Source organism: Cyprinus carpio, chromosome B17 (genome assembly GCF_018340385.1).
Source record: "Cyprinus carpio isolate SPL01 chromosome B17, ASM1834038v1, whole genome shotgun sequence".
NCBI lineage: Eukaryota > Metazoa > Chordata > Actinopteri > Cypriniformes > Cyprinidae > Cyprinus > Cyprinus carpio.
In genome coordinates this window covers 14120302-14147935 of record NC_056613.1, presented here as the reverse complement: position 1 = coordinate 14147935, position 27634 = coordinate 14120302, and the positions used below count along the sequence as shown (strand labels likewise).

The window sequence follows — 27634 nt, the reverse complement described above, 5'->3', positions numbered from 1 at the left end:
GGCACAGCCTGACGCACACAGACATGACTTTATCAGGGGCCACACAAGGGCCAAGTCAGGGGCCACTCCACACACACACGCCATCACTGGGGGGGAGGAGAGAAAATGAGCGAGACTCCTCTGTTCACTGCGCTAACCCTGTCAACCTCTTCCTGCTATCCAATTTATCACCGCCCAGCAGGACACAGAAAAAGAGAGAGAAACAAAGATAGAGAGAATAAAATTATCTGCACACACACTCTACTGAACCCTGGCTCAAGCCGAGTACCTGAGCTAATGGATCTAGCTAGCTAATTAAAGTAGATGCTGTAAGGCAGGATCTCCAACCTTTTTTATACCACGGACTGGTTACATTTGGTTACGGACTGGTTAAGCCTATTATATAGTATTATAGTGGTTCAACGCAGTACATTGTGTTTTTTTTTTTTTGAGTATTTTTTTAAGCAAGAAAATAAATATTTACAGCACAATGACAATGCGTGAAGCATCTTGACATGAGCAAATTCTGTGAGTACATATGCAATTCGGTTTTTCCGCGCTGTCTGAAACATGTCTCTTATGTGGTTTAAAATTGCCTGAACATGTTAATTGGCAAATTAATCTGAGAATCACGTGCATGCTGAACAGTACAGTGTCTCGTCCATATGCATCACAGATCAACTGTGATCCGTTTAACCCCTAATATGTGACAGATCAGAGCAGAAAAGATCTTTCATTTACTTATTTAACATAAAATCATCAAATTGCTACTCCATATCAATCGCATACATGAAAATACTGAATAATAAGAACAATCATTAACACATCATGTCTATACACATTTTTCCCAGAACGTTCTTGCAACCCTGTAGCAATTCTTCCACGGCCCAGTAGTGGGTCACGACCCGGTAATTGGGGACCTCTGCTGTAAGGTGTCCCATGGGTCCCAGCCTGTAAGAATCACTTCCTGTTAGCACTTGGAATGACCTCAAATACAAATGCGGCATCTAAAAGTACTTGATCCTCGATGAAGTGGGGAATTGGTACTAGTACAGCTTATACACTGACCAATCAGAATCAAGATTTATATTTATTCTAGAGCACTGTATAATAAATTCAGCTACACTAATAAAACAAATCAGGTCAGCAAAATATTTTTTGTTGTTGAAAAATGAATATTTATTCAAGCATACATTCAATTTACTAAAAGTAACAGTAAAGACATCTATAATTTTACAAAAGATTTTTATTTTAAATGCTGTTCTTTTAAACTTTATATTCATTCAGAAAAGAGCACAAAAACTATTAAGCAGCACAACTGTTTAAAACATTAAGAAATGTTTGAACATCAATTTCTGAAGGATCGTGTGACACTGAAAACTGGAGTAATGGCTGGTAAAAATTCAAAACATATATTTCAGAGCCACAGAAAACAAACCATTTCAAGACAGAATAATTTCCTAACAACCTGTATGACCGTGAGAAATCAAGATCTTTAACCTTGACTCATTCCTTCCATCACTGTGTCCATTTCTGAACACTGCATGCATTGAGCTCTGGCCCTGGACTCAGCTGCCACTGACTTATCAAAGACAGCTCTAAAAACACCCGCAGGGTCACCTCTGAAGATCACAAGCACGCTGCAAACCTGTCTTTCTCTCGTCAGCCTGACACACACACTCAAATGGTGCGGGGAGAGGGAGGGAGAGCAGTTGTCTTGTGTGGGGAACAGAAAGGGTGATGAGGGAGACGTAAGGGTGTTGGTTTTCCTTTGCCATGACAACAGCTGCAAACACACATGATCCAGTAGAGTTATGAGCGTTTGTGCACAGCTGTCATGAGAACTCTTACAAGACGACAACTGAGAGAGCGTTCCCACATTTCACCTCCAAACCTCCACACGCATTCTCTCTTTTTCATCCAGCAGAAAAGTGTGAAGCTGCACTGAGACACTTTCAAGTCTGCACTTTATTTACGCATTGAACACTCCACAATAATAACAGTCATGCTTAATGAAATACCTAAATTACTATCATCTGTCTAACCATCTCATCTCAATCTCTGCTAATGCCTTTTTCAACTTATCTGGATTCTCTCTCTGATCTTAGATCAGTGCAATACACAGAAAAGATGGAGCGCACAGCCTTTCTAAAAGTCTTGACAGACCAAAACATCAACAATTGGTCCATTTTGTGATTATTCACATTAATAACATTCTCCGCCAGCTTTTCAGATTAATATTGCACATTTTCCATCATGAAACATTTTTGGATTTGAATAAATATGACTTATTAAATATACATGTTTAAAATGGCATTATATCACCCTGCTGTCTAGACATCAGTATCAGGCACTTAAAACCTGTATCAATCTGGTGTAAAGCAGAGGACAGGAGAGATAGCAGACGCTGTGTGTAGCTGTACAAATTTCCCTCCTTACACATTAAGTCTGAGTATTTACCGTTACAAATACATGACTGGCCCACATTACCCCGAGCTGCTCATTTGCATTGCCAAATCAGTATGCAAATTTAGCTGAGCGCAGCAGAGATTTTATACCTCGTCCAATCCATGTGTGTGTTCAAAGAAATGTGTGTCAGAGGGAAAAAAAGGAAGGATGAAGTTGTCCTATGCGGTTTCAGCTCATTTTTGATTGGATTGAGGAGAACAGATTACAGCAAGAGAAGAGCAAAGTTCGGGTAAACAGAGCAGAATGAGCCCAGATACACAAACATGAGGCTGTATCACTGCAGGAGGAACGAACACCTCACTGTTTGGTGTCAGAGCACACAGCTTCATGAGAATTCTCTCATGGAGACACTAAAGGAGCAAGAAGACAACTTCTTAAGGAAACACAGCTGTGCCATTTACGTATATAAAGAGAAGAAAAAGCCCTAATGTAGATGTAAGAACTCCAATAGTCTGGTAGATCATCAGTGGTAGCTCTACATACTAAGATATTAAAGAAATATTTCTTGCAAAAATTTTAACTCTAACATTTCCTTACCCTCATGCCGTTTCAAAGCTACTCTAGACTTGCTTTTGTGAAACACAAAAGAGCACAATTTGAAAAATGTGTTTTTTTTCATTATTCAAGAAATATTCTTTGTTGGATAAATGACAGAATTTTCATTTTTGCAAGAACTATCCCTTTAAAACGCATTTTCGCCAATAATAAAACAAAACTAACAAACAAACTTTAAAATTTTAAATCCATATTGAACATAAAAAGGGGATAGATAAATAAATAAAATTATATATATATATATATATATATATATATATATATATATATATATATATATATATATATATATATATATAACAAATCCAGTCGTGAACTTGGCAGAAGTTCAGTTGTGCGTCTGGAAAAATCAAAACCAACCCCAACCCCCCAAAAACCCAGTGTAAAGTGTGGTTTCTGGGGTTGTGTGTCGGAATGTGGAGTCGTGATCAGTCAAACCAAACTAGTTTATCCGGTGACGCACAGGGTGATTTAGCAACACACTGAGAGAATAGGAGCGCAAACAAAGCTGATACTGGATAACATTGCGGCAGATTTTGCGGCTGCTCGTCCCTCTTTGTTACAAGACAAACAGAGCCGCGTGTTTGCATGTCAATAGCACGAGCTTTCGTGCACTTCATGAAATTAATACAGACAGATTCTGTGTATTTGTGTGTGAGGAGGAATTCAACCCTCTCCGTATCGGAACAGAGGGTGATTAGAGCCGGACTATAAACTGCATGCATTTTAGACAAACAGCGCGTGTTAATAAACGCACAACGTGTGAAGAGAAATGGGTGACGGTGCAGATACACAAGCTGCATAGAGAGAAACCTGCTGCATATATCAGCCACGGACACTCTTTCTCCTTCACAGGTTGTATGGTAAAAAAATTAAACTTTATACGTTAAAGATATGTGGAATAAAAACAGTAGTTTATGTTGTACTATTGACATAGACGTGTATAGGCAACACTGGTGCGTGTCTCTCTCACTCTTCACAGGGCGCATTCATGCAAAACTCAACTGAATGCCTCTGGGGGGAAAAATCGTAATCTGCAAACAAACAGTTATTTGTTGTGAATAAATCCTTTGTGTTGAGTACAGATATTAATATTTTGTATACCCTAGTAAATATACATATAATAAAGCGATTTCAATCGAAAAATAAACGCGAAGTTTCTTGTGTGCGGTTACGTTACTATTTTTGGCTAACGTCACTCACACCCAACAACAAGTTAGGAAACGTTTAAACGCCTAGTAATATAGGATTTACAACACAAAATAAATATTTAGGGAAAGAGTAAACTCTTAAAAGGTCTTATATTTGACGCTAAAGAAGTGAAAGTTAGTAAATATGACGACGGGTAAAAGTTGTTGATTTAGCAGACTGCTAACAGCGCTAGCGACCCTCAGACACGAACTGACTTTTGAAATTTAGAAAATTGGTTAAATACCGTCCAAAAGGGGTTAAACGTTTAAAACCAGACCCAAAAACGCAAGTCTACTTTAAAACAGAAACCATAACCGTTGTTTAGAGTCTCTTTTGCTGAAGACAGATAAGTTAGTTTGTGAAGTTGTGAAACACTACATAAGTTACACGCTCGCAGTTCGGGTTTACACACACGTACCTTCGTCCAAGAGTCTCTCCAGGTGTGTGAAGATGCCGCACAGATTCGGTAAACTCGTCATGAGCTTCTTCTCGTTCAGTAACTGCATGAGATAGTCGGGACTCGGCCTCGGTCTCTCCTTCACCTCCATCTCCCCGACCATCATCTTTGCACGCAAACGCTCACAATCCTTCCCCCAGAAAAGAAATAAAGAAAACACAAAAGAAAAAAATAACGGTGCAGATCAAGTCCCTCGTTTCCCCTCCAGGCTGCGGCGACCCTCTCCAGATATAAGGGCTGATTTTAAGGTGCAGGCTCTATCTTTCTGTCTCTTTCTCTCCCTTCGCTAGAGTCACACGGTATGGACTCACTGGGTTCTCTTCGTTGTACTGAGCTCGCGCTACCGCTCCGGACTGAGGAACCACCGAGAGCGCCAGACCCGCCTCGCGCGCATTGGCTGCATGCGCGACGCGGACGCGCCGGATGGCCAATCAGCGCATAGCTCTGAAGAGGCGGGGCTAGTGTCTTAACCACATGAATCAGCGCCTGAGATGATGGACCGAGATCAGAACCAATAGAATGCAGGCTCGTGAAAGCTAAGAATCACCGGCGGGGATGATATATTGTGAAACGCTGTGACAACATATCTGTAACAACAAGTGTTTGCCTTGTGTGTTTTGATAGGGCTTGGCATTTCATGGTGTGTTTCTTTTTATAATTAAATCGTTTTATGTGTGTTTTTGATTTCCACATTCGGTTTTGCCGTGTAATGTGATTCACTTTTTGAGACAAGAATACGCTTCACGCAAGTACGCGAACTTACGTTGCGTTCCAAAATTATGTTTCTGGCCGTAGAATGTAAATGCAATTTTCAAAATATAAAAATCTTGTTGGTGTTATTAAGTATATATCGATCTTATAAAATTAGCCTTTGTGGCTGGGAAATGTTCTCCTGTATTTATGACAAGCTCATTTAAAACTTTTTTTTTTATTAACATAAATTAGTAGTATTGGTATATTAAATTAATTAATCATGATTCAATTAGTGATTCCAGATGTTTCAAGAACTGCATGTTCTTTAATATATTTATAGTAGATCAAGAAGATCAATCCAGTAGGAATGCCATGTGGTATGTAAATTAACCTTGAGCACTTTTTAGATATAGTTTTGTTTTTTGACCAATCTTGAGAATTCAAACTGTTCACAATGAAGAGAAAGATAAAAAAAAAAAAAAAAAAAAAAAAAAAAAAAAAAAGTATATAACTCCAATCACATTTTCACATTCATCAGTTTGGAAGACACATATTTAAACAGATGCTATATCAGCTTGGTACTTCATGCTCAGCTGACTTTCTCCAGATCCTCTCCACATGGAAGATAACAGGACACAGGACACATTCCTTCACCTAGAGACATCACACAATAATACCAAATATTTACAATCCAGAAGAGGAGATATGTTATGATACACTCAGAAAAAAAGGTATAAGCTGTCACTGGGACAGAGCCCTGTAAAAAGGTACCAATATGCCATTATGTAGCAATTAGGTCCTAAATGTACCTGTTAATGGTAAATAAGGTACAAAGGGGTACCTTTTGAAAATGTACCACTCCGGTGACTTTTTTTTTCTTCTTCTTCTTCTTCTAAAAATGTATTTTATGGTTCCAGAGTGATTGGCTCCAAATAATGTCCAGATGCACATGAGCAAAAATGCTGAATGCAAGTTGCATTTTTACATATATGGGAATGATCCAAGTGTTACAGACCTCCTCGTTTGTTCCATATACAAATATATCCATATGATTCACCATGCATCCTCCTATTCACATGACTCATCATCCTTTCTTTCTTTAATCTCATTTTTCAGCTGCATCACCTTCTTAGTATAACAGACTGAAAAAATCACTGATTTCTGAAGGCAGCACAAAAGATTCAGCATTTATCTCGGTCTTAGATAAGAATCCTTTGCTCTTATCAACACTGCCACATACATTTTCATTTTACTAGGCACCGCGTCTGAGACAGGCCACACGTGTTTGTGTGCTGCTTGTGTGTGTGTGTGTGTTGAAGTGCGAGATATTGATCCCCACCCAAACCCTGTGTTTTCCTCCTCTATTAATAACAAGGGTTTCATTCTACAATTAATCCAATTAACGGAACTTTAGATAAAGAGTGAATATGAAATCAGGTGGTTGTGAAACAGCAGGGAGCAGAGACGGGAGGGAGATGGGGCTTCAGAGGGCATCAGTCATGATCCCGTGGTCAGCTCCAGCAGCTGATTAGAAAAGCAGTAGGTGGCATGACTGTGTATGGAATATAACGTGAGCTCCCTCAAAGCACAGACACTCTTGAGTTATTTTGTCTGAAGAAAGCTTGAAGGCTTTGAGTATGAAAATAATACAAAAGCATAAAACAAAAGCGATTATGTGTGGGTGCAGGAACACCAGAGAGTGAAATCTGGGTCAATTGTGAAATAAAGAGAGAGAGAGAAATCACACATTGTTAAGGTGAGGCTGAGAGTGTGACTTTTTTCAGAGTGTGTGCATGAGTGCCATTGAGTATTTTCTGGGAGTGAGTGTAAAAGCATGTAGAAACCTAACACATGTTGATGACTGTTAAATACACAAATTATTGTATGTGCCGGTCACATGTTGGATGTTGTTTGTTGGACTGGGGCGCTGACAGCATTGATGGATCCTGTTCTCTCCACCAAGTCCAGCGCAGTGCAGTATAATCTCACTGTGGGCCGCCACGTCATTCATGGCTCCCCAGGGGTCTGCAGTGAAGATTACAGCAAACACACAGTCCTTCATCATTCACTCGGGGTCCATGGCCTTTATGCCACACGTGCTGACACACAGTTTCTCCAAGACATACTTGAGTCAATGACACATAAGAATGTTCATGGTAAAGAGAGAGAGAGAGAGAAAAAAAATCTAATATAAAATATAACGTCAAGGTCTTCGAAATATACAGTCAAACCAAAATTTATTCTTCAACATTTCTCACATTATCACAGTTTATTCGCTATAGTTTCGAAAATGGTAATAAAATATGACAAGAACTTGAATCCAAGGTTTCATCTTGATAATTTCATGCAGATAACTTTGCTAGAAAGGTATGTAATGAATTAGGTTGAATAGTTGTCAGCTGTTAAATTTAAGAACACAATTACATAATACCAATTTAGATCAACCACGTACCAAGCAATGCTTCATTTTGTTCAGTCTGTGGTGTAAAAAGGTTGCATTAAAAACGCTTAACAAACAGTCCAAAAACATGGTCAGGTCAAAGTGTCTGAATAATTTTTGGTCCCAAATTTGTATCAATTTTACTGGTAGTCCACTGTATGTAGAATTTTTCGCTATATGTCACAGTTTATTTTATTTTGCTATCCCCACTTACTTAACCGAACTATAGTGTCCTGGCTGCACCCACTAGTAAATAATTTGTCCAGAAAATAAATAGTCTTAATAATTTTTGGTTTGACTTCCAATTCATGTTTGTTCCATTTAATTTTGAAAAACGTTTCAATTTAATAGCTCTTGAAGAATTTTTAATAAATTGTTTCGTTTTACATTTAAAGTTAATTTGGTGTAATCTTGACCATTTAATATATTATTTATTCATTAAAAACATTCAGGGGAATTCACAACTATTTTACATTTTGGCAAATTGGTTTGAAAATGTATTAATACGTGCTTATGCTCCACTGAGGGCTAGGTTTAGGGGTGGACATTCATGCTTGCTTGTTTTTATTATATTATGTTTAAACTATATGAATTTATTATTACATTAAATAATATTTAATCTTTTTAATGAGGCTTTTTTAAAGATTACATCAGTATAGTACTTATTTATAAAAAATATAAATAAGTAAAAGCACTAGAAAATGATACGTAAACATTTATTTTGATGCAGAATTGATATTTGTTATTAATCAAAGTAATTAAAATGGAATGCAATTCAAAAGACCGCACAGAACTGCTGTACATGCAGGTTTTAAAAATACATTTTACATTTCCAAGTGAATGTGTGTTTATATGTGAGTGATTGGTTCTCATGGTGGTCCAAAGGATAAGGACAGTGCTTGTTTGTGTGTGTGCAGAGCAATGGCAGATGTGTTTGCGTCTGATAAGAGTGTCTGGCTGAGGTAGAGGAGGAGCGAGGATCAGACAGCAGAACCCCGTCGATCCGGAGCTGGAGAGAGAGGAAAAACCATCGGGCTCCTGTGAGCCTTCTTCAAAACACACCACGCGCTCACACGCTACACACCAGCACCACTTTAAAGAAACTCACTTTTCAAACAGTCCGATATTAGAAAAGACTGCTCAATGAAACAGCTCAATTCTGCTGCTTTGAGAAAGACAAAATGTTACAGAAGTTCAGAATTGCAAAAATGCACTGATGCCAAGTAAAAAAAAAAAAAACATTCACAACCCATTTTACTGCAATAATCTGATGTATTTATTACAGAATCTGGATTTTAAATGATACAAATAGGGTGGGACTTGATTTGGTCCACAAGGGAAATGACTGGATGGTAAAAAGTGGTGGGGTGGAGGAACTTGTTAACTTTTGTAAAATGTTTTTGTTTTCTTCACCACATCTCTGAGGCCTATAGGAGTCCAAATCAATGACGTTTTTGAGTCAAATTTTGGACTAAACATCAGAGCTCCAGTCCTTTCTGTGGAGTGGTGGTCTCGGGTTGAGAGGTGTGGGGGACACCTGAAGCATGAAGTCACTCCGAAATAAATCTCCATTGAGCTCAGGGCTTTGCACATGCTCACTGGCTGGCGTTGGGTTTCATGTGGTCCCTGGCAGATGTGCCAAACAAGAAGAATAGATCCCAGAGGGCTATTTATTCCTGCTGCTCCCTTCGCTTTCCCTCTCTCCCCTCTGCACTGTTGCTCCTAACAATCTGGCATTCTTACACTCTAATGTTTTCTCTTCCCTCTACTCTTGCATCAACATCTCCATCCTTGTTTTATACCAATTTCATTCATCAATTCACCTGAGAGGCAATTAGATCGAAGCCAAATCAGGAAAGGAATAGCTGATCCAAAAAAAAAATTCCCTCATGCTGTCCCAAAACAAATATGTCTCACTGTATTCTGTCCACTCAAGGAAAGTTGTATTGGACCCCACTGACTTTCATTGTAGGGGCAAAAAAAGAGTTCACACATTCAAGAGGTCATATGATGCGATTTCAAGTTTTCCTTTCTCTTTGGAGTGTTGCAAGCTGTTTGTGACTAGATAAGATCCCTAAAGTTGCAAAGACTAAAGTCTCAAACCCAAAAAGATATTCTTTATAAAAGTTAAGACTCGTCCACACCCTCCTAAAACACCTCATTTAAACACGCCCCCACATGTCTACGTCACGAATGCAGACATGGTTTTATGTTTACACGGCACGATGCAACACAATGCGGAAAAAGACAGTATAAGTCATTATAATCAGTAATTATGTCCCCACTGGATGCAACCAATGCCTTGTTTGTAATGGGTTTCATTGGTTTTGTCTCGTCGCACCGAGACACTGCATCACAGTATGTTAAGGGGTGAAACCTTTCTGTCACACACTTGAGGTATTCAGCCAATCACAATGCACATAGCTGGCCAATCAGCGTACACCTCGCTTTTCAGAACGATGAGGTTTGTAAAAATCGACACGTTTCAGAAAGGTCGGGCAAAGAGGAGAAACAATAATGTACAGTATGTGGAAAATAATGTGTTTTTTTTTATTACCTTAAACCGCATAAACACATTGCATTACACCAAATACACAAAATAATGTTCTTTTTAGCAACATCATATGACCCCTTTAAAATATCTTCTATGTTCCACAGAAGACAGAAAGTCTTACAGATTTGAAAGAATTAGAGTGAGTAAATGATGACTGAAACTATTCCTCTCACCATCCCGGTTTCTAGGACTCGAGCTGGGACTCCAGGTTTCTTTACTGACCCTGATTGTTGCAGTAAAACTGATTTGAGAGTAAATCCGGCCTCAATTCCCCCTTGTGTCTGTTCAGAGCTGTAATTTACAGGCGTGTGATCAAATCCAGATTGAACTGAGTTCAAATGTTTCAGAAAGCTCAGCTCACTGTAAACTTCGGCTCATGGGACTCACTTTTAAAAACACACCAACACTGATTTTTCCCCCTAGCAGCTGTTAAAGGAAATACTTTGGCAAAACTCTGCACATCTTTCATGTTATGGTATGTTCTTATGACTGCATGAACCATTAGCCTCAGAAAGTAATATATATGGGGTGATTATGGGGGCCTGGTGTCCAAAGAACAGTTTAGAGCCCTTCTAATAATCCCAGAAAGAAGGAGATCTACAGATGGCTGCTTAATCTGATTGTAAAAGCATTAAGTGAAAAGACTCAGAGGACATTATAATGCTTTAAAATCACTATTCGGAGAAATAAATAAACCAGCACACACTGGAGGCATCTGATTTCACAGGTAGGAAAAGATAGAGGCTGTTAAGCTGAGGGAAGCCCCCAACTGAGTGTGTGCATGTGTATGCGCTCTGATAAATGAGCATTTCATTCAGACATTGTGTTCTGGCACACAGCCTGCAGCTCATACAGGTTCATGGATTTCAAAAGCACATAATGTTGCTATCTAAATACTTGCTATCTGTCATGTGTTATTTCGTCCCTTCAGGTCCCTTCCAGTGTGAGTGTAGATATGTGTGTATATGTAAGTGTGTTTCCTAGGGAATCATCACCTTTAGAGCTAAGACCAGAGACTTTCAGTTATATTAACTTTTGGTAGGTTTGTTTCACCACTGCCAAAAAAAACGATTTAAAACATTTAAATATAAAATATAAATATCCAACAAAGAGCTGACCTGAATAGACAGAGATAAAGAAAACTAGAAGGAGATAAAGAAAGCAGGAGGCAGGGGTGTTGAAATCATCTGAAAAGTGGGAAGGCATATTAAAAATCTCAAAGCCTATAAAATGGCTAGTTGCCACGGATACACTCATATGAGATATTTTGAAAGCATAATAACTAAACTTCCTACTAACATCAGTCTCTAGTGTTTGCTAATAAGGTTTATTAATTATACAGAAAGTATTGTTGGCTATGAATATAAAACTGCATATTCTTGGCAAACATGACTTTTCTTCTCTTCTGAAGTTCTCATATAAATTGGTTTACTTTCTGTCAGAGGCTCAGCATACCAACCATGGCTTATGAATATTAATTAAGTGATGATCACTCTGATTTGCTGAAAGATGAACGTTGGAACGTGAACTCCAGCCAAAGTAGAAATGTGCATTATTGTTATTATGGGAGCAAATTTATTCTCAGTTACAATAGGTGCTCCACCCCGGTAGATGAGATAAAAGGAAAAAAACAAAATAAAAAGAAGAGAGATTTCAGGTATTGAATGTTGCAAGGTGAGTGAACAGCCAGAGGGGAGTCTTAATATTTCTTTTTTTCCTTTTTTTTTCTTTTCAGAAACCACTGAGAAAATTGGAAGAAAAAGCAAGAAAATGTTCATTATATCAGGAAAGAGAGCTACATTAGATCAGTGACCTTCTGAAAATTATCTGTGTGATTGGAAGAAATTGTGTGGCAAAATGAAGCTTTTGGACACAAGTAAAAGTTTTATATGTGGTCGAAATTATGTGATGAGATATGCTATATATATCTCTATATCTATCTATCTATCTATCTATCTATCTATCTATCTATCTATCTATCTATCTATATATACACACATATATATACATACATACATATATATATATAAATATATATATATATATATATATATATATATATATATATATATATATATATATATATGAATTCTCACTTTGATATTAATGCTTCAAAATCTAGATCATCATGATGTAAAAAAAAAAAATAACCATTTAATTTTGTTACATTGAAAATGTTCCCTGTACCTGTGGCCAGCTTGCATTGGATATTGGACATTTTCTGCCTTTCTCTTTTGATAATTCCTTACAGAATGAAAATGAAATGCAGGTTAGTTGCAGTCGAGAGATTTATTGGCCCCTGAGCTACCCGTGTCTGTTTATCTTCACAGGAAGCTGTGTGTGTGTGTGTGTGTGTGTGTGTGTGCGCCTCTTTTCTGATACAGACAGCCGTTGTGCACAGACTCATAACATCTGCATTATGACTTTAATAAAGTCCAAAATTAGGTTTGTAACATAAGGTGGGTGTGCTTACATGTTTTTATAAGACTGTGTTTGTGTGTTTGTGAGTGAGTTCTCCATTCCATTTAGTTGAGAAGGCAGGACTCATAGGTGGGCACCATGTATTTGATGTTGATGAAGGCGTCCTCGCCCCCGTAGCGTTCAAACACTTCCAGCGTCTCCTGAATCAGGTCTCCGATGTTCTCCCTCTTCTGCTGGCTGTAGTCAATACCGTCACCTGAGTTTTCTGCACACAACACAAACACATTGCAACACATTAGCACACTATGTGATGTTTAAAAGTTTAAAGCCCTAATAAAGTGTGGAAGACACACACACACACACACGCAGATCTTCTGAAAGAAGCAGATCTAATGACTGTTAAAGATATTCAGCAGGAATATGTGAACAAATCTCGAATTCAGGAGGAGGAATGTGTGTGTTTACCGGATGTTCTTGTGCATATCTCTGCTGCTCTCTGACATGACATTAGAGAAACCCATCAATCACTGGGTAAGCTACAGCACGCACACACACACACACACACACACACACACACACACACACACACAAATCAATATGTTCACACTCCTCCAGCATCACTACCTACCAAACAAACTTCCTTCTGAGGTCACAGACCCAATTACACCAGAAGTCTGAACACACACACATGCACCTCTCTGTCTCTCCTGCCTGCTCATTAAAGGAAAGGATGACAGATGAAAAGAGAGCAGGTAAGTAGGGAGTCTCTCTCTTCTAGCATGTGTGAATGTGTGTTGTCTGTCTAAAGTCTGTGTAACTATATGCCTTCATCTGCCAGACTTGTGGATCGTTTCTCTGTTCTCCCTACACGACTTCCTCACACAGGTCTCAAAACGCACAGCCAGTCAATAAAATATTAGTACAAAGGTCTTGTGGTGTGTTAATTTGCTCATCTCTACACAAACAGGCCTTTTAAAGCAGCTCGGTGGCCATCTTAGTTATGCCTAGTGCAGCTTCTGTCGACTTAAATGGGAAAAGCTGTGAATGTGAAACCTATAAAATCTGACTGCAATAACATATTATTTTTGCCTTTTATAATTAGATTCTTAGCTAAAATCACATCCTTTATCAGTTACAAAATGGCAGTTTTATTGATCCACACTTAAGGCCTGTTCACACCAAGGGCCAGTGCAAACCATCTTTTGGCATTAAAATAGTACTGTCAGGATTTACTAAAGACGTGCAGTAAAGAATTAGCGCTGAGAAGGCGTGGACAGTTATTTTAGCGCCGGACCTAACTGAATATGCATTTGTAAGGGAGGAGAGTATATGAATCACGTAACACGATTTACTAACATTTGCGCATGTCTAATAACTGTTATTTGTGCCATTATTTAACACCCCAAAAAAGCATGTCTTAAACTTATTTTGCGCCTCGTCGTAAGTAGATCACCCACACCTGTTGAGCATCAGTTCTGCTTATTTGCAACTACGCTAATTTGCGCTGCGCTTGGTTTATTGCATTGGTTATGTTTGTTATTTAGATGTTGTGTCTTTGTTCTTTAATTTGCGCATTGTCTGTAAATCACCCGTAGAAATTTGGAATTGTGCGCTCCTGTTTAGTAAATATGATAAAGATAAAGATAAAGATAGTTCTAAAAATCGTTCTCAATATTAAAGAATAGCAGAGTTCACACCACGGCTCTAATGATAAAGGTACAGAGAAACAATATCATTGGAATCACTTTTAGAGCGATTTTCTTCCAGCTGATGAAATGATGGCAAATGTAAATTATGACAGAAATATTATTTTTGGGTGAACTATCCCTTTAAGGCTCATGTGGCCCACCTGTTGACTAGACAAGTCATATATAGTCAATTTGGATCTGAAAATAGATTCTACAGACCACCCTATGTTGTCTGGACCCCAGACCCTCATTTCCAAGGTGTGACCAACTGTCTGCTGTGGATCTGTAATGTTGTATCCCATATGCTGCACATATTCTGTACTAACATGCTCAAGTGGCTTGGCTCATGGGCCACACCAGAGAAAGCTGCCAATCACACTGCAGGCACTGCTTCATATACACATCAGTACGACCCTCAAACACAGGAAAATAAAATCAACTCTGTCCGTTAATCCTGCCTTCAGGCATCCTTCACTTTCTCTCCCTTTCACTCAACATCTTTGTCAATCTATTTTCACCAGAGCAAGAGAAAGTAGGGGGTTAGAATGAGAGTCTGAGCAGAAAACAAAATCTCACCAGAGGCTTTTAAAGAAGTGAGGTATATGGAGAATGTTTTGAAGAGGTAGCAGAGCTTCATTTGCCATCTGTGCATGAACTGCAAAGATATGCTTCTGTTTGGAATCATGTGGAGTCCAGGCTTCGATTCTACAGAGTTCAGGGGTAGCGAGAAGTTCAAGCCGGAAGGAGGATTCAGCATCTTTCAGAAACCAAAATCATACCCATAACCCCCAGTCAGAGACTGCCTTAAAAAACCTGAGAAAAACAAACAACAACTAAAAAACAAACTCACCTATTTCTGTATCAGTGATTAAGATTGTTCTGTAAAAACCTTGTCTCAGCCTCAGCCGGCACATCCAAGGACTGCTTAATAACCCTCTGAGAACACTGAGAAAATGGCAAGAGCTTTCAGAAAAAAAAAATTACAATCAGGTTTATGTGATTTCTGGGAATCAAAGCACAGATTTTTATCAATCTGCCAGGAACCAAAGCTGTGTTTACAAGTTCCCAGGCTGCAACAAAGAGCATTTCTGAGCAATAATTAGTGACTGGATTTGCCAAAGTTTACAAGTTTCATAGCATCCAAACTCTGAATAAGTTTTGCTGGACACTCCTCCAGACTTGTGCATTCTGTTGTTATATCACATTTCCTTGGGACCAGTTTCCTAAAGGTAAAAAATATATACACTATATAATGATAAATATATCATTCAAAAGTCTTTTGGGGGTGAGTAAGATTTTATGTTTTGAGAGATATTGTTTGTTTTTATGCTGCCCAAAGCTATATTTAATTTTTCAAAACACATTAAAAACTATAATATTGTGAAATATTTATATAATTTAAAATAAATTATATATTCAGGGTCACCGAAATGAGAAATCATTGCTGATTTATTGCTGAAGAAACATTTCATATTATTATTAATGTTGAAAACAGTTGATTATTTGGAAAAAAAGTAACATTATTAAAATTTCCTTGCTGAAAAAAAGGTTTACTGATACCAAACTTTTGAATGGTTATGTATTGAAAAACATAATTGTGAGATATAAATTAACATAATAACTGAAGTCACATTGTGAGATAGGCCTATAAAATTGCAGATATGAAATACATAGATGTGATGATCAAAGTTGTAATTGTTAGGAAAAAAGTGATATTGTGGTTTCATGCTTCTATACATTTCAGATTTACTTACCCAAAAACACAGAAAAAAAATAATAAAAAATATTGGCTTGGTCACATGAAATGTTCAGACAGTCACTTTCTGTGTAAGTGGGCGATTTGGCCAGATAAAGTTTCAATATGGACCAGACATTAGTCACAATCTGGCAACGCAAGTACATTTAAATTTGAATCTGTTTGTGAACAAGGGAAATGTTATTTTGTCTTGAACAAATATTTATCTTTAAATTTCTCAGTAAAATGTTAATCATGAGGAAATCCACTTCCATCTGTGAGACTACGTCTGTACTCTCCCTCTCTCTCTTCCTCTCATCTGTTCATTGTGAGTGTGAGATGAGTTTCAACAGCTGTGTCTTTTCTGTCCCCCTCTTCAACTCCTTTTCCACACCTCTATTCTCACCCCTTACTCCATTCTATTTCTCTTACTCTTTCCTCTTCACATCTAGGCAGACAGGTTGGCGTCAAGAGGGTTGTCACGCCACGGCACAGTCTATACAACTAATCCTTCTCTCTTTCTCACTCTCTGTCTGGACGTCTGCACTGGGGCAGCAGCTGGGGAACTGATGGTTCTTGTGTTTGAGTTTAAACTGGACTGATCCACACACAGTATGTTGATATTGGATTTCACTCCCGCTAACGGCCAACAGGGTGTAAAGAGTACAAACAGTACAACACTGTGAGGAAAAAGGACTAGGAGAACTAAATCTGTCAAAATGAACACACAGTTCAGATGACTGTTCATCACAAAAACCTAATAGAAAAAAAAACCCTGCTTTAATTTAAAAATGTCAGTAAAATTAATGTGTGTGTGTGACAGATGATGAGAGAATGTGTGTGTCATACACACCCACACACGCATCATCATCACTAACTCAGCACTGCATCATCTCTGTCTCTGTCATCTCTATCATTAGCACCTTATTAGCAGATTGTGTAGCTCCCACATACTGTACATTCTAATAAACACCTGTTGTTCTTTAAACACTCTACATATGCTTAAACATACACTAGCTAGCTCTGATGTACAAATCACAAGACGCTACACCCTACTGTACTCATACACACACACACACGCACACATAAAGCAAGAAACAAAGATGTCAAATTAGAAGGCACCCTAAATAATACATAAAAATGTTCCTTTTTTTTTTCTTTAAACGTTCTCAGCGTTTCCTCTCACAGGTCCTGACCTTGTATGAGCTCTGCTAATGGTGCTAGCATTAATATTCATGTCCAACAGCTTGATGAAATGTACCTTTGCACTGTGAACAGGTGTGCATATGTGAATAGCTCATTTACAACTCATAATGGCTGTATGGGCAATTGTTCATGCAATGACAGTATTTTAATTTGTTTGAATTATTTGTTTCTCAATGCAGAAAAAGAGAACAGTTGGGCGCTTTTTTTCTTTTTTCTTTTTTAGATTACACACTGATTTTGCAATATATATATATATATATATATATATATATATATATATATATATATATATATATATATATATATATATATACATACATATATATGACTATTGTACAATGATAAATTTATAAAAAATATTATAAAATATTGTTGATTATAATATAATAAAATAAAATGATTGCATCATTCGCAGTGTTTCATGGGATGAGTACTTCAATAATTCAAAAAATAAAGTATTTTGTCTTCTACGTTATATTCCCATTTAAGTTTGATTGATTGATTGATTGATTTAATTTTATTTTGCTTCAAAACAAAAGTTGTGATTCATCTCAGAATTCATAGGTTTGGTTCATAGCTTAGAAATATTTATTGAATTTTTTTTAAAAGCCCTATAAAGAAAATACGAAGAAAAGAAAAAAGGAGAAACAAAAAAAGAAATGTTTGAATCATTATGTTGAGGTCCTGAATGTTAGGAAGTGGGTGTATCGATGTAATCCCACCAATCTATGTCTATTTCCACATCCCTTTTATGCATGTGAATGTTGCTAAAAACAAGGAATGTTAAATGTACGGATGGGATGTACCTTCAAACCTATTCTTTTGATATAGCTCAACAAATAACCCAACAAAAGGGCAGAAGAGGGAATGAGGCAATGACCTGACAGCAAAGAAAGAGGCGCTGTGTAAAGATGGCGTCTTGAGTAATCAGTGGTGTTAAGCTTCCCAGAAAAAGAGCCGTTCAGCTGAAATACACACAGACACACATCCAGACAGAAATGGGGAAATGTTCTACATGTAACATGAGTGCTGAGAGATTCTCATGAGCTGCTGTTTGTGAAAGATGAGCTGGGGGTCTGAGACAGCTGGGAATGAGAGGAATTTCTCTATGAAAATAAAACAGAGTTTTTAAACCAAGATCTGACCCATTAATGAAGTATACTGTATAACATGCCGGGAAGAAAGTGAGGTTATTTCATGTTAGTCTAGTCATAGCCCTGGCTACAGCTCTACAGCTTTATCAGATGATACTTTAACTACAGATCTTAGGGCATTAACACACTCCAGGAAGTCTCAGAACGATATAACATGTATATGTGAACACCCCAAATGTTCTCAGACCACCCTGTAAAAGGATGTTTTGGGGTTTGTTGTAGTGACCTGTTGCAGTCAGAAAATTACTGTGGTTGCACCATGGTATAGTGATGGTTATTATGGTTAAACCAATATTTACCATGGTTATGATGACTGGCCAATTATTGTGGTATGATATTGTTTTGTTGTGGATTTGATTTCAAAGGTAACTTCCATAATTGTACAAATCATACATTTATTTACAGAAATAAATTAAATTGAAGCATTTGACATAAATGTATGGCCTGCTATATCCTACACTCAAACATATTTATTTCACAGTTTAAACAAAAACTTAAAGCTTGTAAATTAAACAAATAAGATTTATTTAATAGTACTAACACAATCAAACCATGTTTATATATTCATCATCAACAAACCCAGTATGTTTCAGTTTCATATATTAGCTAAGTAATTATTGCTTGTTCCACAGGTAGTCGTATTATAATAACGCCCATATTGTTTAACTGAAAACATTCCATTATTCTCACAGTGAACAGATTATGCTCATTCAGTAATTTAAATAAATGCTGTTTCTTTTTCAGTTTCGTTTATGAATGACTGACAAATATGCATCACATTAACTGTATTAAGTGCAGGTGTATATTTATGTTAAAACTGTGTCATTCAAATTGATGGAAGTTTATTTTATAATTGTATCTTAAATTTAGGCCTTAATATTTTTTTTGTGTGTGTATTTGGTCAGAGAGAGAAAAAAAAATCAATAATCAGTTCTAGGAATCAAATTTTCTTATCAAATAATTTATTTGTTGCCCATTTACAGTCTATATCAGCCTCTGTTTAGTATTAAGCAACTGGGACTGTCCTAATAATTGATGGCATCACCTATGCCCAGGGCTGGGGAGTAACGAAATACATGTAACGGCGTTACGTATTTAAAATACAAAATATGAGTAAATGTATTTTGTTATAATAACATTTTAAATAAGGAGTAATCAGATTACAGTTACATCTGAAAAGTATTTTAGATTCCCAAAGTGATTACTTTTAATTTTAATGTTATTTCTTAATTTAATATTTAAGTAAACAGTTTGGGGATTTTAACCAATACGGCAACTGATTCTCTGTTGAAACAAAAAAACTGCGTGCAGCAGCCTGTTCATTTAGCAACTCGTAGTGAGTGTGCATACATGCTCATCGCTACAAAAAAATTCTCCTAGAATTTACACTTTGCATTCAGTTGACAGATACATACGAATCATGCATGAAATAAAAGTTTATAAAGTCACACGATAGCTTTATGTGCTTTACAGGTGAACTTAAAGTTTTTATACATTCGAAATGTTCAATAATAGGCCTAGATCATCTTAGCTCGGTAATGCAAGTTCATGATCCGATTCGTGAACAGATGATTCTTTTGAGTCAATCTTTTAAAATAATAATTTCTTTTGTTTAACGAAACCACTGTGGAAACCAATGGTTCAAAAACTGCATAGATCTGAGGTGCAGGGCTCGCAAAATCGCTAGCCTGACGTCCCGGGGCTATTGTGTTTTCCAGTCGGGCTCCAAAATATATCATCGCCATGCACGACGGGCTATCTTGAATAGTGATATAAAATTCCTAACTTGATTCTCGTTGTTCACTTGCATTTAAAGCATGCACTGAGAGCCGCATTTCAGACGATGCGCTTACATAGAATTGATTCCTCTTTTGCGTATCCTTGCTTCTGAATGAACACATACACACAAAATTATCTCAAAATAATTGTCTCTGCAAGTACAACCCTCCGTACAACCCTCCCTTCTATTCAAGAACTGTACTTATCCAGAGTGAGCAAAAGGGCTGGCTAAATCACTCTGGACCCCTCACAACCAGTACACTTCCTCTTTGAACTGTTGCCATCTGGTCAACACAACAGAGCTCTGAGCGCCAGAACAACCAGACACAGGAACAAGTTTCTTCCCTCAGGCAATCCATCTCATGAACGCTTGACAATAACTGTGGAACACACAACGCTATTTATACACTCATACATTTATTTATCTAACACACATACTTAGGCTACACTTCAAAGCTTCTGTCATAAAAAACAAATTCCTTGTATGTGTAAACATACCTGGCAATAAAGCTCATTCTGATTCTGATTATGTCTTAAGTGAACTTATACAGTGGAGAAAGAAATCTCCTGTGCATTATTATATTGGATCCATGCATTCGGTCTTAAAGGGGCAGCAGCCTTTAAAATACTTGGTGTTCCATTAGTGGCACCTGCTGTCAGAGATTTACATCTGCATCTCATTCACAAAGCTAAAATAGGCCCATTCTGTTTTTGCTTTAAATTTTTTAATTATACAATCCAAATAAGATGTATTTAGCATCTTTTTTGGGTAGTAATTCAAATGGTTTCCTCTGATTTAAAATAGAGCACAGACAAAGCCTTTGTTTATATGAATAGATTTCTTTTAGTTGTATAATTTTTTATTTGATTTAGGATTTGTTTTAAAATTTTAAGTTAGTTTTATTATTTAACATTTCAGTTTCACAAAGAAATATGCAGAATTTTTTGTCTAAGACATAATAAAAGGACACCTTTTCATTTACAATTTGTCTGAAATCTAATTTTGTAAATTAGATATATATATATATATATATATATATATATATATATATATATCTAATTAGATATATATATATCTAATTTTGTAAATTTTGTATATATATATATATATATATATATATATATAATTTTGTTAACATATATATATATTTGTAATGTATTTGTGTTGTGTGATATTTGTTGTGAATTTTATTGCATCGTGAGTTTATTGAATCGTTACATCCCAATATGCTACTAGTGTTTGCTGATCATGCTGATTTGTCCACAGTAAAGTTCAGGCAATGTTTTTTTTTTTTTTTTATTCGGGCTAGTTAAATTAATTTTGGGCTACCAAAACCTGAAGAATGCCTGCCCGAAGGGCTACCAGAGATTTTCAAAATTTTGTGAGCCCTGAGGTGTGTTTCCCAAAAGCATTGTTAATAACAACATTGCTTGCGTCCGTGGGAAATGAGCCCTGTCAATTTTGACTCAGCAATTCTTTTGTGCCATAGAGAGGATTATCTTCACTTAAAGTTTGGTCGATTCATTAAACCAGTTGTCGGCAACCTACCAACCAACAGTGGCACGCAGAGGGATAATCGCTGGCACGTGAGCAAAAGAGAAAACGGCATACTGACGTACATTTTGGGGTTTAAAACTTCTCATAGTCACGCAGCCTGTTAGGAGCTATAAACACTATTAAAGTGTGAGAATTAACTTGTGCTAGTCTACGGATGCGTGCGCGACTGCTGCACATACTGGCGCTTCAGATCAACTTTTAATGATACATTTACGATAGAAATGTTAAATGACCGACAGCTATATCCAGTAATGGAAACTACTAGAATTTTTCTTTTCTCAAATATGGCCAGATTTTGAGAGAGAGAGAGAGAGAGAGAGAGAGAGAGAGAGAGAGAGAGATGTGTAAATTGCCTGCGTATGTCTCTCTCTACAAACAACGAAGCTGAGTTTAGTAACTTAAAAACAGTGATTTTACCCCCATCCTTGTTGAGAAATATAATGTAGCGATTCAGTATCGATTAATAAAAGTTGCGTGGCAGAGCTGACAACAAGTTTATGAGCTTCTTAATGTTACTTTTTGCACAGTGTTATCTCAGATCTGTGTGCCAGTGGTGTGTGTGTGCGCACGCCTGCATCAGTTAAAGCAGCGCATTAATGTAGAACGTTGATTAAACTGAACGGTTTTAATGCATTGACCTTGTCACACACACATACAGTGATGTTCAGTATGGTCACACTGTATATCTGTTATTCAAGAAACTTTTGAAAAGTTTAAAAAACTATTTATGAAAAAATTCTTCTGAAACTTTTTTGCATACAAATCAAATTGTCTTATCGTTTTTTTTTTTTTTTTTTTTTTTTCGTATCATTTAAAAATGTGTATGTACTGTACAAAGCGGGGGGGGGGGGGTGTTTCACATATGAATGTTTTAAAGTTACAGCCGCAAAACCAACTGAGAAAAGATCAGAGAGAGAGAGAAAAGGTCATATAAAACTAGATTACGACAAAGACTAACATTGCAAGTGGAATTCTGATAAAAATAAATTGAAAGTGTAGAAAATGGACCCTTTAAGCACTTTCCAATTAAGCTGTATCTTTTTGCTGAGATGTAATAAATACTAAAATGTCCAACTTTTATTATCCCTGTGTTTGCTGTGATTGGTATTTCCTTACAGTGATCAGTTAGCTGCATGTCACACTAATGAATTAATGGTCCAGAGCACTTCTGAACCTCTCCTCGTGTGTCCATGAGTTAAACTGCTCTCTGCTCCCTCCATTAGTGGGATGAAGAGCCTTTAGACAGAGTATCTGATACATTTCTCCACTCCTCTACCTCCCTCATGGGGCCTATTAGCATTCCAATCCATTCCACTCCAGGGGTTTTCATTGGTGGAGGTTATTCATTTCTTTAATATGATTGGCTGTGGGGGGAAAGGGAGGGCGGGAAAGGAAACCATGGCCTGTCAGAGTGATTAAATGCATAGCCCAACCATGACACCAGGGCTCTGATAAGCTCTCACTTTCTCTGTCTTTCTTTCACTCCCTCTTACTAAAATCCAAAGCTATGTGACACAAAATGTTTGGAGGGTTTGTGTTCTCTCTCTCACTGTTACGAGAAGAGGTGCAGCTCTCCAGTAAATGAGTGTTTTATGGGTATTCAGGCAGGAGCTCAGTGTGTTTATGGACAACACACCTCCTTAACCAGCAGATTTTAAGAGCACTATTTACATAAAGCCCAATGTGTGTGTATATGTGTGGGGTTCGTGTATAAATGATAATTAGTGTTCTGTAAAAAGAGCAGCTTTCCAGCACCACATAGGGAATCATGAGAAATAAGGTAGCTTCTGAGAACAAAACAACCTACTGTATGAATCCAAGTCAAAACAAACCAGTTACACTGACAGCTGCCACATCACTTGATAGATTAGAGATAAGATGTTTTTGTTCCCATTCAAGCGGAGCAGACTCCAGATTCCCAAAGCAAGAAAACTGCTAAAACATTCCATCTTTCATTCTGTACGAGCATGTTTGAGAGTTAGTGAACCATGTCAGAGTCTTAAGCGCATATGTCGGTTTATTGCTAGCAGATGCCCTTTATGTAAAAGGAAGAGGAAACTGAGGTTACATTGAAGTTTTCTGTAAGCTAGAGTAGTACTAAGTCTGTAATCCTACATTTAGTACCAAGAAAGTTCATGCCATGTTCCAAATCCTACTTAGTTTCTTATGAGGAACACAAAGTATATGTTTAGCAGAATGTTAACATGAGGAAAAGAAAAGTAGATGTTTAGAAGAATTTTAAACGTGCTCGCAACATGAAAATGAATTGCCACAAGACACAAAACATTTTACTTTTTACATAGATGTCAGTAATGTCAAAACTTTCATCGCTGGCATCATTTAAAACTTGAATTCTGATTTTTAGTGCCTATTTGACAATGTGACAAAAAATGAAACACTATTCTCTTGAGCGCAGCAAAAACATTGCGCTGAACCAACACTGTTCACTTCTCAACTCTTAACGTCATTACATAAATACAGACACGTTAAATAAGTTCACTTACTCAAACATTGCAAAATAAGTGTTAAAAATAAATATAGTGAGGGAGAGAGACCACTAGAAAGAAGCAAGAAGCATTAAAGTAAGACAAAGAGAGCTAGAAAGACAGAAAGAGAGAGAGAAGGACCTGCGCCGGGATGTGTTTTTTCACTCTGTCCCACATGACTACCCTCCTCATCAGTGGTGTAGTGGTAAAAGAATAGTCTCTCGCTGCTCACCTCATTACCGTCTGTACACATGACACAGACTCACTTCTCCCTCTCTCTCCTCCCTCAGGGTGGATGCTTAAATGACAGCTATTAGCCAAACACAGGGCTATTTGTTTTCATATTTCCTGGCCCCGTGCTATCTGACATGATTCTATTTGTGCCTGCAGTGTTAAACTGCGTGTGTGATGACTGATGGGGCGCCAGGCAGAGCTGGTTTTGCTTGGGTGCTAAACTGGGGCATTCGTGGAGGTGGGGGGGCACAGGACACTGATATAACTCATTCATCATATGGATAGATGGCGAGAAAGACAATTTATAGATTCCATTTTTAGGAAATATTGTCATTTGTACAGGCAAACTAATAAAACTCTTTGATTTGATTTGGACTCTAGTGAGAGAGAGAAAGGGATGCATCCTGCTACCAAAAAGAGGCTCATAAGCACGGTAGACCCTAACATCCTCCCAAACATTCAGATAAGTGGTCTAACAAAATGAAACTGTATTTCCATTGTTTGGGGTCAGCAAATTCTTTTTTTAAAAAAATGAATACTTTTATTCAGTTGCAAGTGTATTAGAAGTAAAAAGTAATGTAATGTAAACATATTACAATATAATATGATAATTAAATGATATGTGTACATTATACACTGAACAAAATTATAAACGCAACACTTTTGTTTTTGCCCCCATTTTTCATGAGCTGAACTCAAAGATCTAAGACTTTTTCTATGTACACAAAAGGCCTATTTCTCTTTAATATTGTTCACAAATCTGTCTGTGTTAGTGAGCACTTCTCCTTTGCCGAGATAATCCATCCACCTCACAGGTGTGGCATAGCAAGATGCTGATTAGACAGCATGATTATTGCACAGGTGTGCCTTAGGCTGGACACAATAAAAGGCCACTCTAAAATGTGCAGTTTTATCACACAGCACAATGCCACAGATGTCGCAAGTTTTGAGGGAATGTGCAATTGGCATGCTGACTGCAGGAATGTCCACCAGAGCTGTTGCCCGTGAATTGAATGTTCATTTCTCTACCATAAGCTGTCTCCAAAGGTGTTTCAGAGAATTTGGCAGTACATCCAACCAGCCTCACAACCGCATAACCAAAGAATTTCTACACAAACTGTCAGAAACCGTCTCAGGGAAGCTCGTCTGCATGCTCATCGTCCTCATCGGGGTCTCGACCTGACTGCAGTTCGTCGTCGTAACCGAATTGAGTGGGCAAATGCTAACATTCAATGGCGTCTGGCACTTTGGATTATGCATCTTGATAATTAAATGATATGTGTAGATTATACACTGAACAAAATTATAAACGCAACACTTTTGTTTTTGCCCCCATTTTTCATGAGCTGAACTCAAAGATCTAAGACTTTTTAGATCTTTGAGCATCTTGATATCCCCCACCTGTGAGGTGGATGGATTATCTTGGCAAAGGAGAAGTACTCACTAACACAGATTTAGACAGATTTATGAACAATATTTGAGAAAAATAGGCTTTTTGTATACACAGAATTTTTTTTATATCTTTAAGTTCAGCTCATTTATAAATGAAAGACGGTTTTTATGAACACATTGAGTAAAATGATCCAGTGTACAGTACACAGCAGAGCTTCCCTGAGTAACGTCTGACCTCTGTAACTCTCTCAGGGGTCACATGACTAAAGCAGCTGTTATTTCATGCTTTCTAAAAAGTGTTTTTTTTTTTTTTAGTAGGTGTGCTTTATGAGTGTAATCAGAGCTGCAACATTAAACAGAAGCCTGAATAAGGAGCAGTCAAGTTTATTACATCAGTCAGAATGAGAGCGAGAGAGACAGATGGGCCACCAGAGGCTACCACACACTTCCTTACTCTATCTATCTCTCTTCAATTACCCATCTTTCTCTTTCATTCTGTTTATTTATTTTTTTATTACATCACACTCCGCCCTTGTCATGTAAGTGTATGAGAGCAAGTAGGTGCAGGGGCGCTTGTGTTAAACTCTACTAAAGGCACTATTATATCCCAGGGGTTGATTTTTATGAAAACTAATAGATTATTTACTTATTTGGTATATGAAAGTCACATTAAAACAGTGTACCATGCTTTATACCATCCATCAAATTACAACTGTCCCACAGTCATGGCATCATCTACTCACCATGACCATTAAAAGTTTAATCAGTGTGTTAAATGTGTGAAGAAAGTGAAGAAATATTGCAGCAAATATCACCTGTCAACCAGCTCTCAAGCTGAATTATGTCATAATATAGAAAATTGTTAGAAAATGAGCCTTAGCAAGTAAAAGGAATCTGACATTTTTATTATGATCATGTTTAAAATGTCATCATCATTGTTAGTGAATAAAATATTGAATAGAAGTACCAATGTCTTTGGAAACAAAAATGAAATAAGTAAGCAAAGGTAATAAGAAGATGAAACCTTACCGCTGTTCATAAAATGATCCTCTCCATCACGCCACCAGACAAAAACAGTGGATAATGTAAGAGACACAGAATGAGAAACTGCATTGATGGAAATGAGAGGAAGAGAAGGAGGACTGAAAAAAGTGGACAACAGTTTTACAACAGAGTTAACTAAAGACAACATGCTCTACAAAACACAATTAAAAGTGAGGTAATCAGTGTGTTTAAGGAACAGAACACAGAAAATATCGCTTCCACCTGACAGATGTCCTGCCCAGGCTCATTGCAAAATTGCTAAATTATGTTGCTCTTTGCATCTTTTGCAACATTTTTAAAGTGAAATGCCCATTGGCGCTAAAAGTGTATTTGTTTTATTACATTAGTTGGACATATCGCAACATTTCAGAAATGCAATGTCCAGAGAAAGCCGTTAAAAAATTAGTTCTCTATTGCATTTGAAAATAATGTACTACCTTCAATAACAACAAAAAGATAGTGTTAACAAAAGCAAATGTGAAATAAAAACACATTTACTGAAGCAACAATGCCATTTTAACTTACATCTACAAGTCTTTGATCTCTTTTATGAGGTGAGCTACTGAGAATGTTTACTATGTTAGAAAAGCCATACATAA

General features: G+C 37.2%; 2 protein-coding genes across 6 annotated transcripts in view; both read right to left on the bottom strand.

The window, feature by feature from the left end:
* qkia (QKI, KH domain containing, RNA binding a) overlaps positions 1–5006 on the bottom strand; it is a 70721-nt gene extending 65715 nt beyond the window's left edge. For 2 of the 4 annotated variants that reach the window (XM_042742409.1, XM_042742410.1), the window contains exon 1: positions 4613–5006. In XM_042742409.1, coding sequence (XP_042598343.1) covers positions 4613–4757 — 145 coding nt within the window. In that variant the 5' untranslated portion in view covers positions 4758–5006. The remainder of the gene's footprint in view (positions 1–4612) is intronic. The other 2 variants (XM_042742411.1, XM_042742412.1) reach the window with 1 other exon arrangement.
* Positions 5007–12744: 7738 nt separating this feature from the next.
* The window catches only part of pacrg (PARK2 co-regulated), a 95826-nt gene continuing 80936 nt past the window's right edge, over positions 12745–27634 (bottom strand). For both annotated transcript variants that reach the window (XM_042742407.1, XM_042742408.1), the window contains exon 5: positions 12745–13024. In XM_042742407.1, coding sequence (XP_042598341.1) covers positions 12864–13024 — 161 coding nt within the window. In that variant the 3' untranslated portion in view covers positions 12745–12863. The remainder of the gene's footprint in view (positions 13025–27634) is intronic.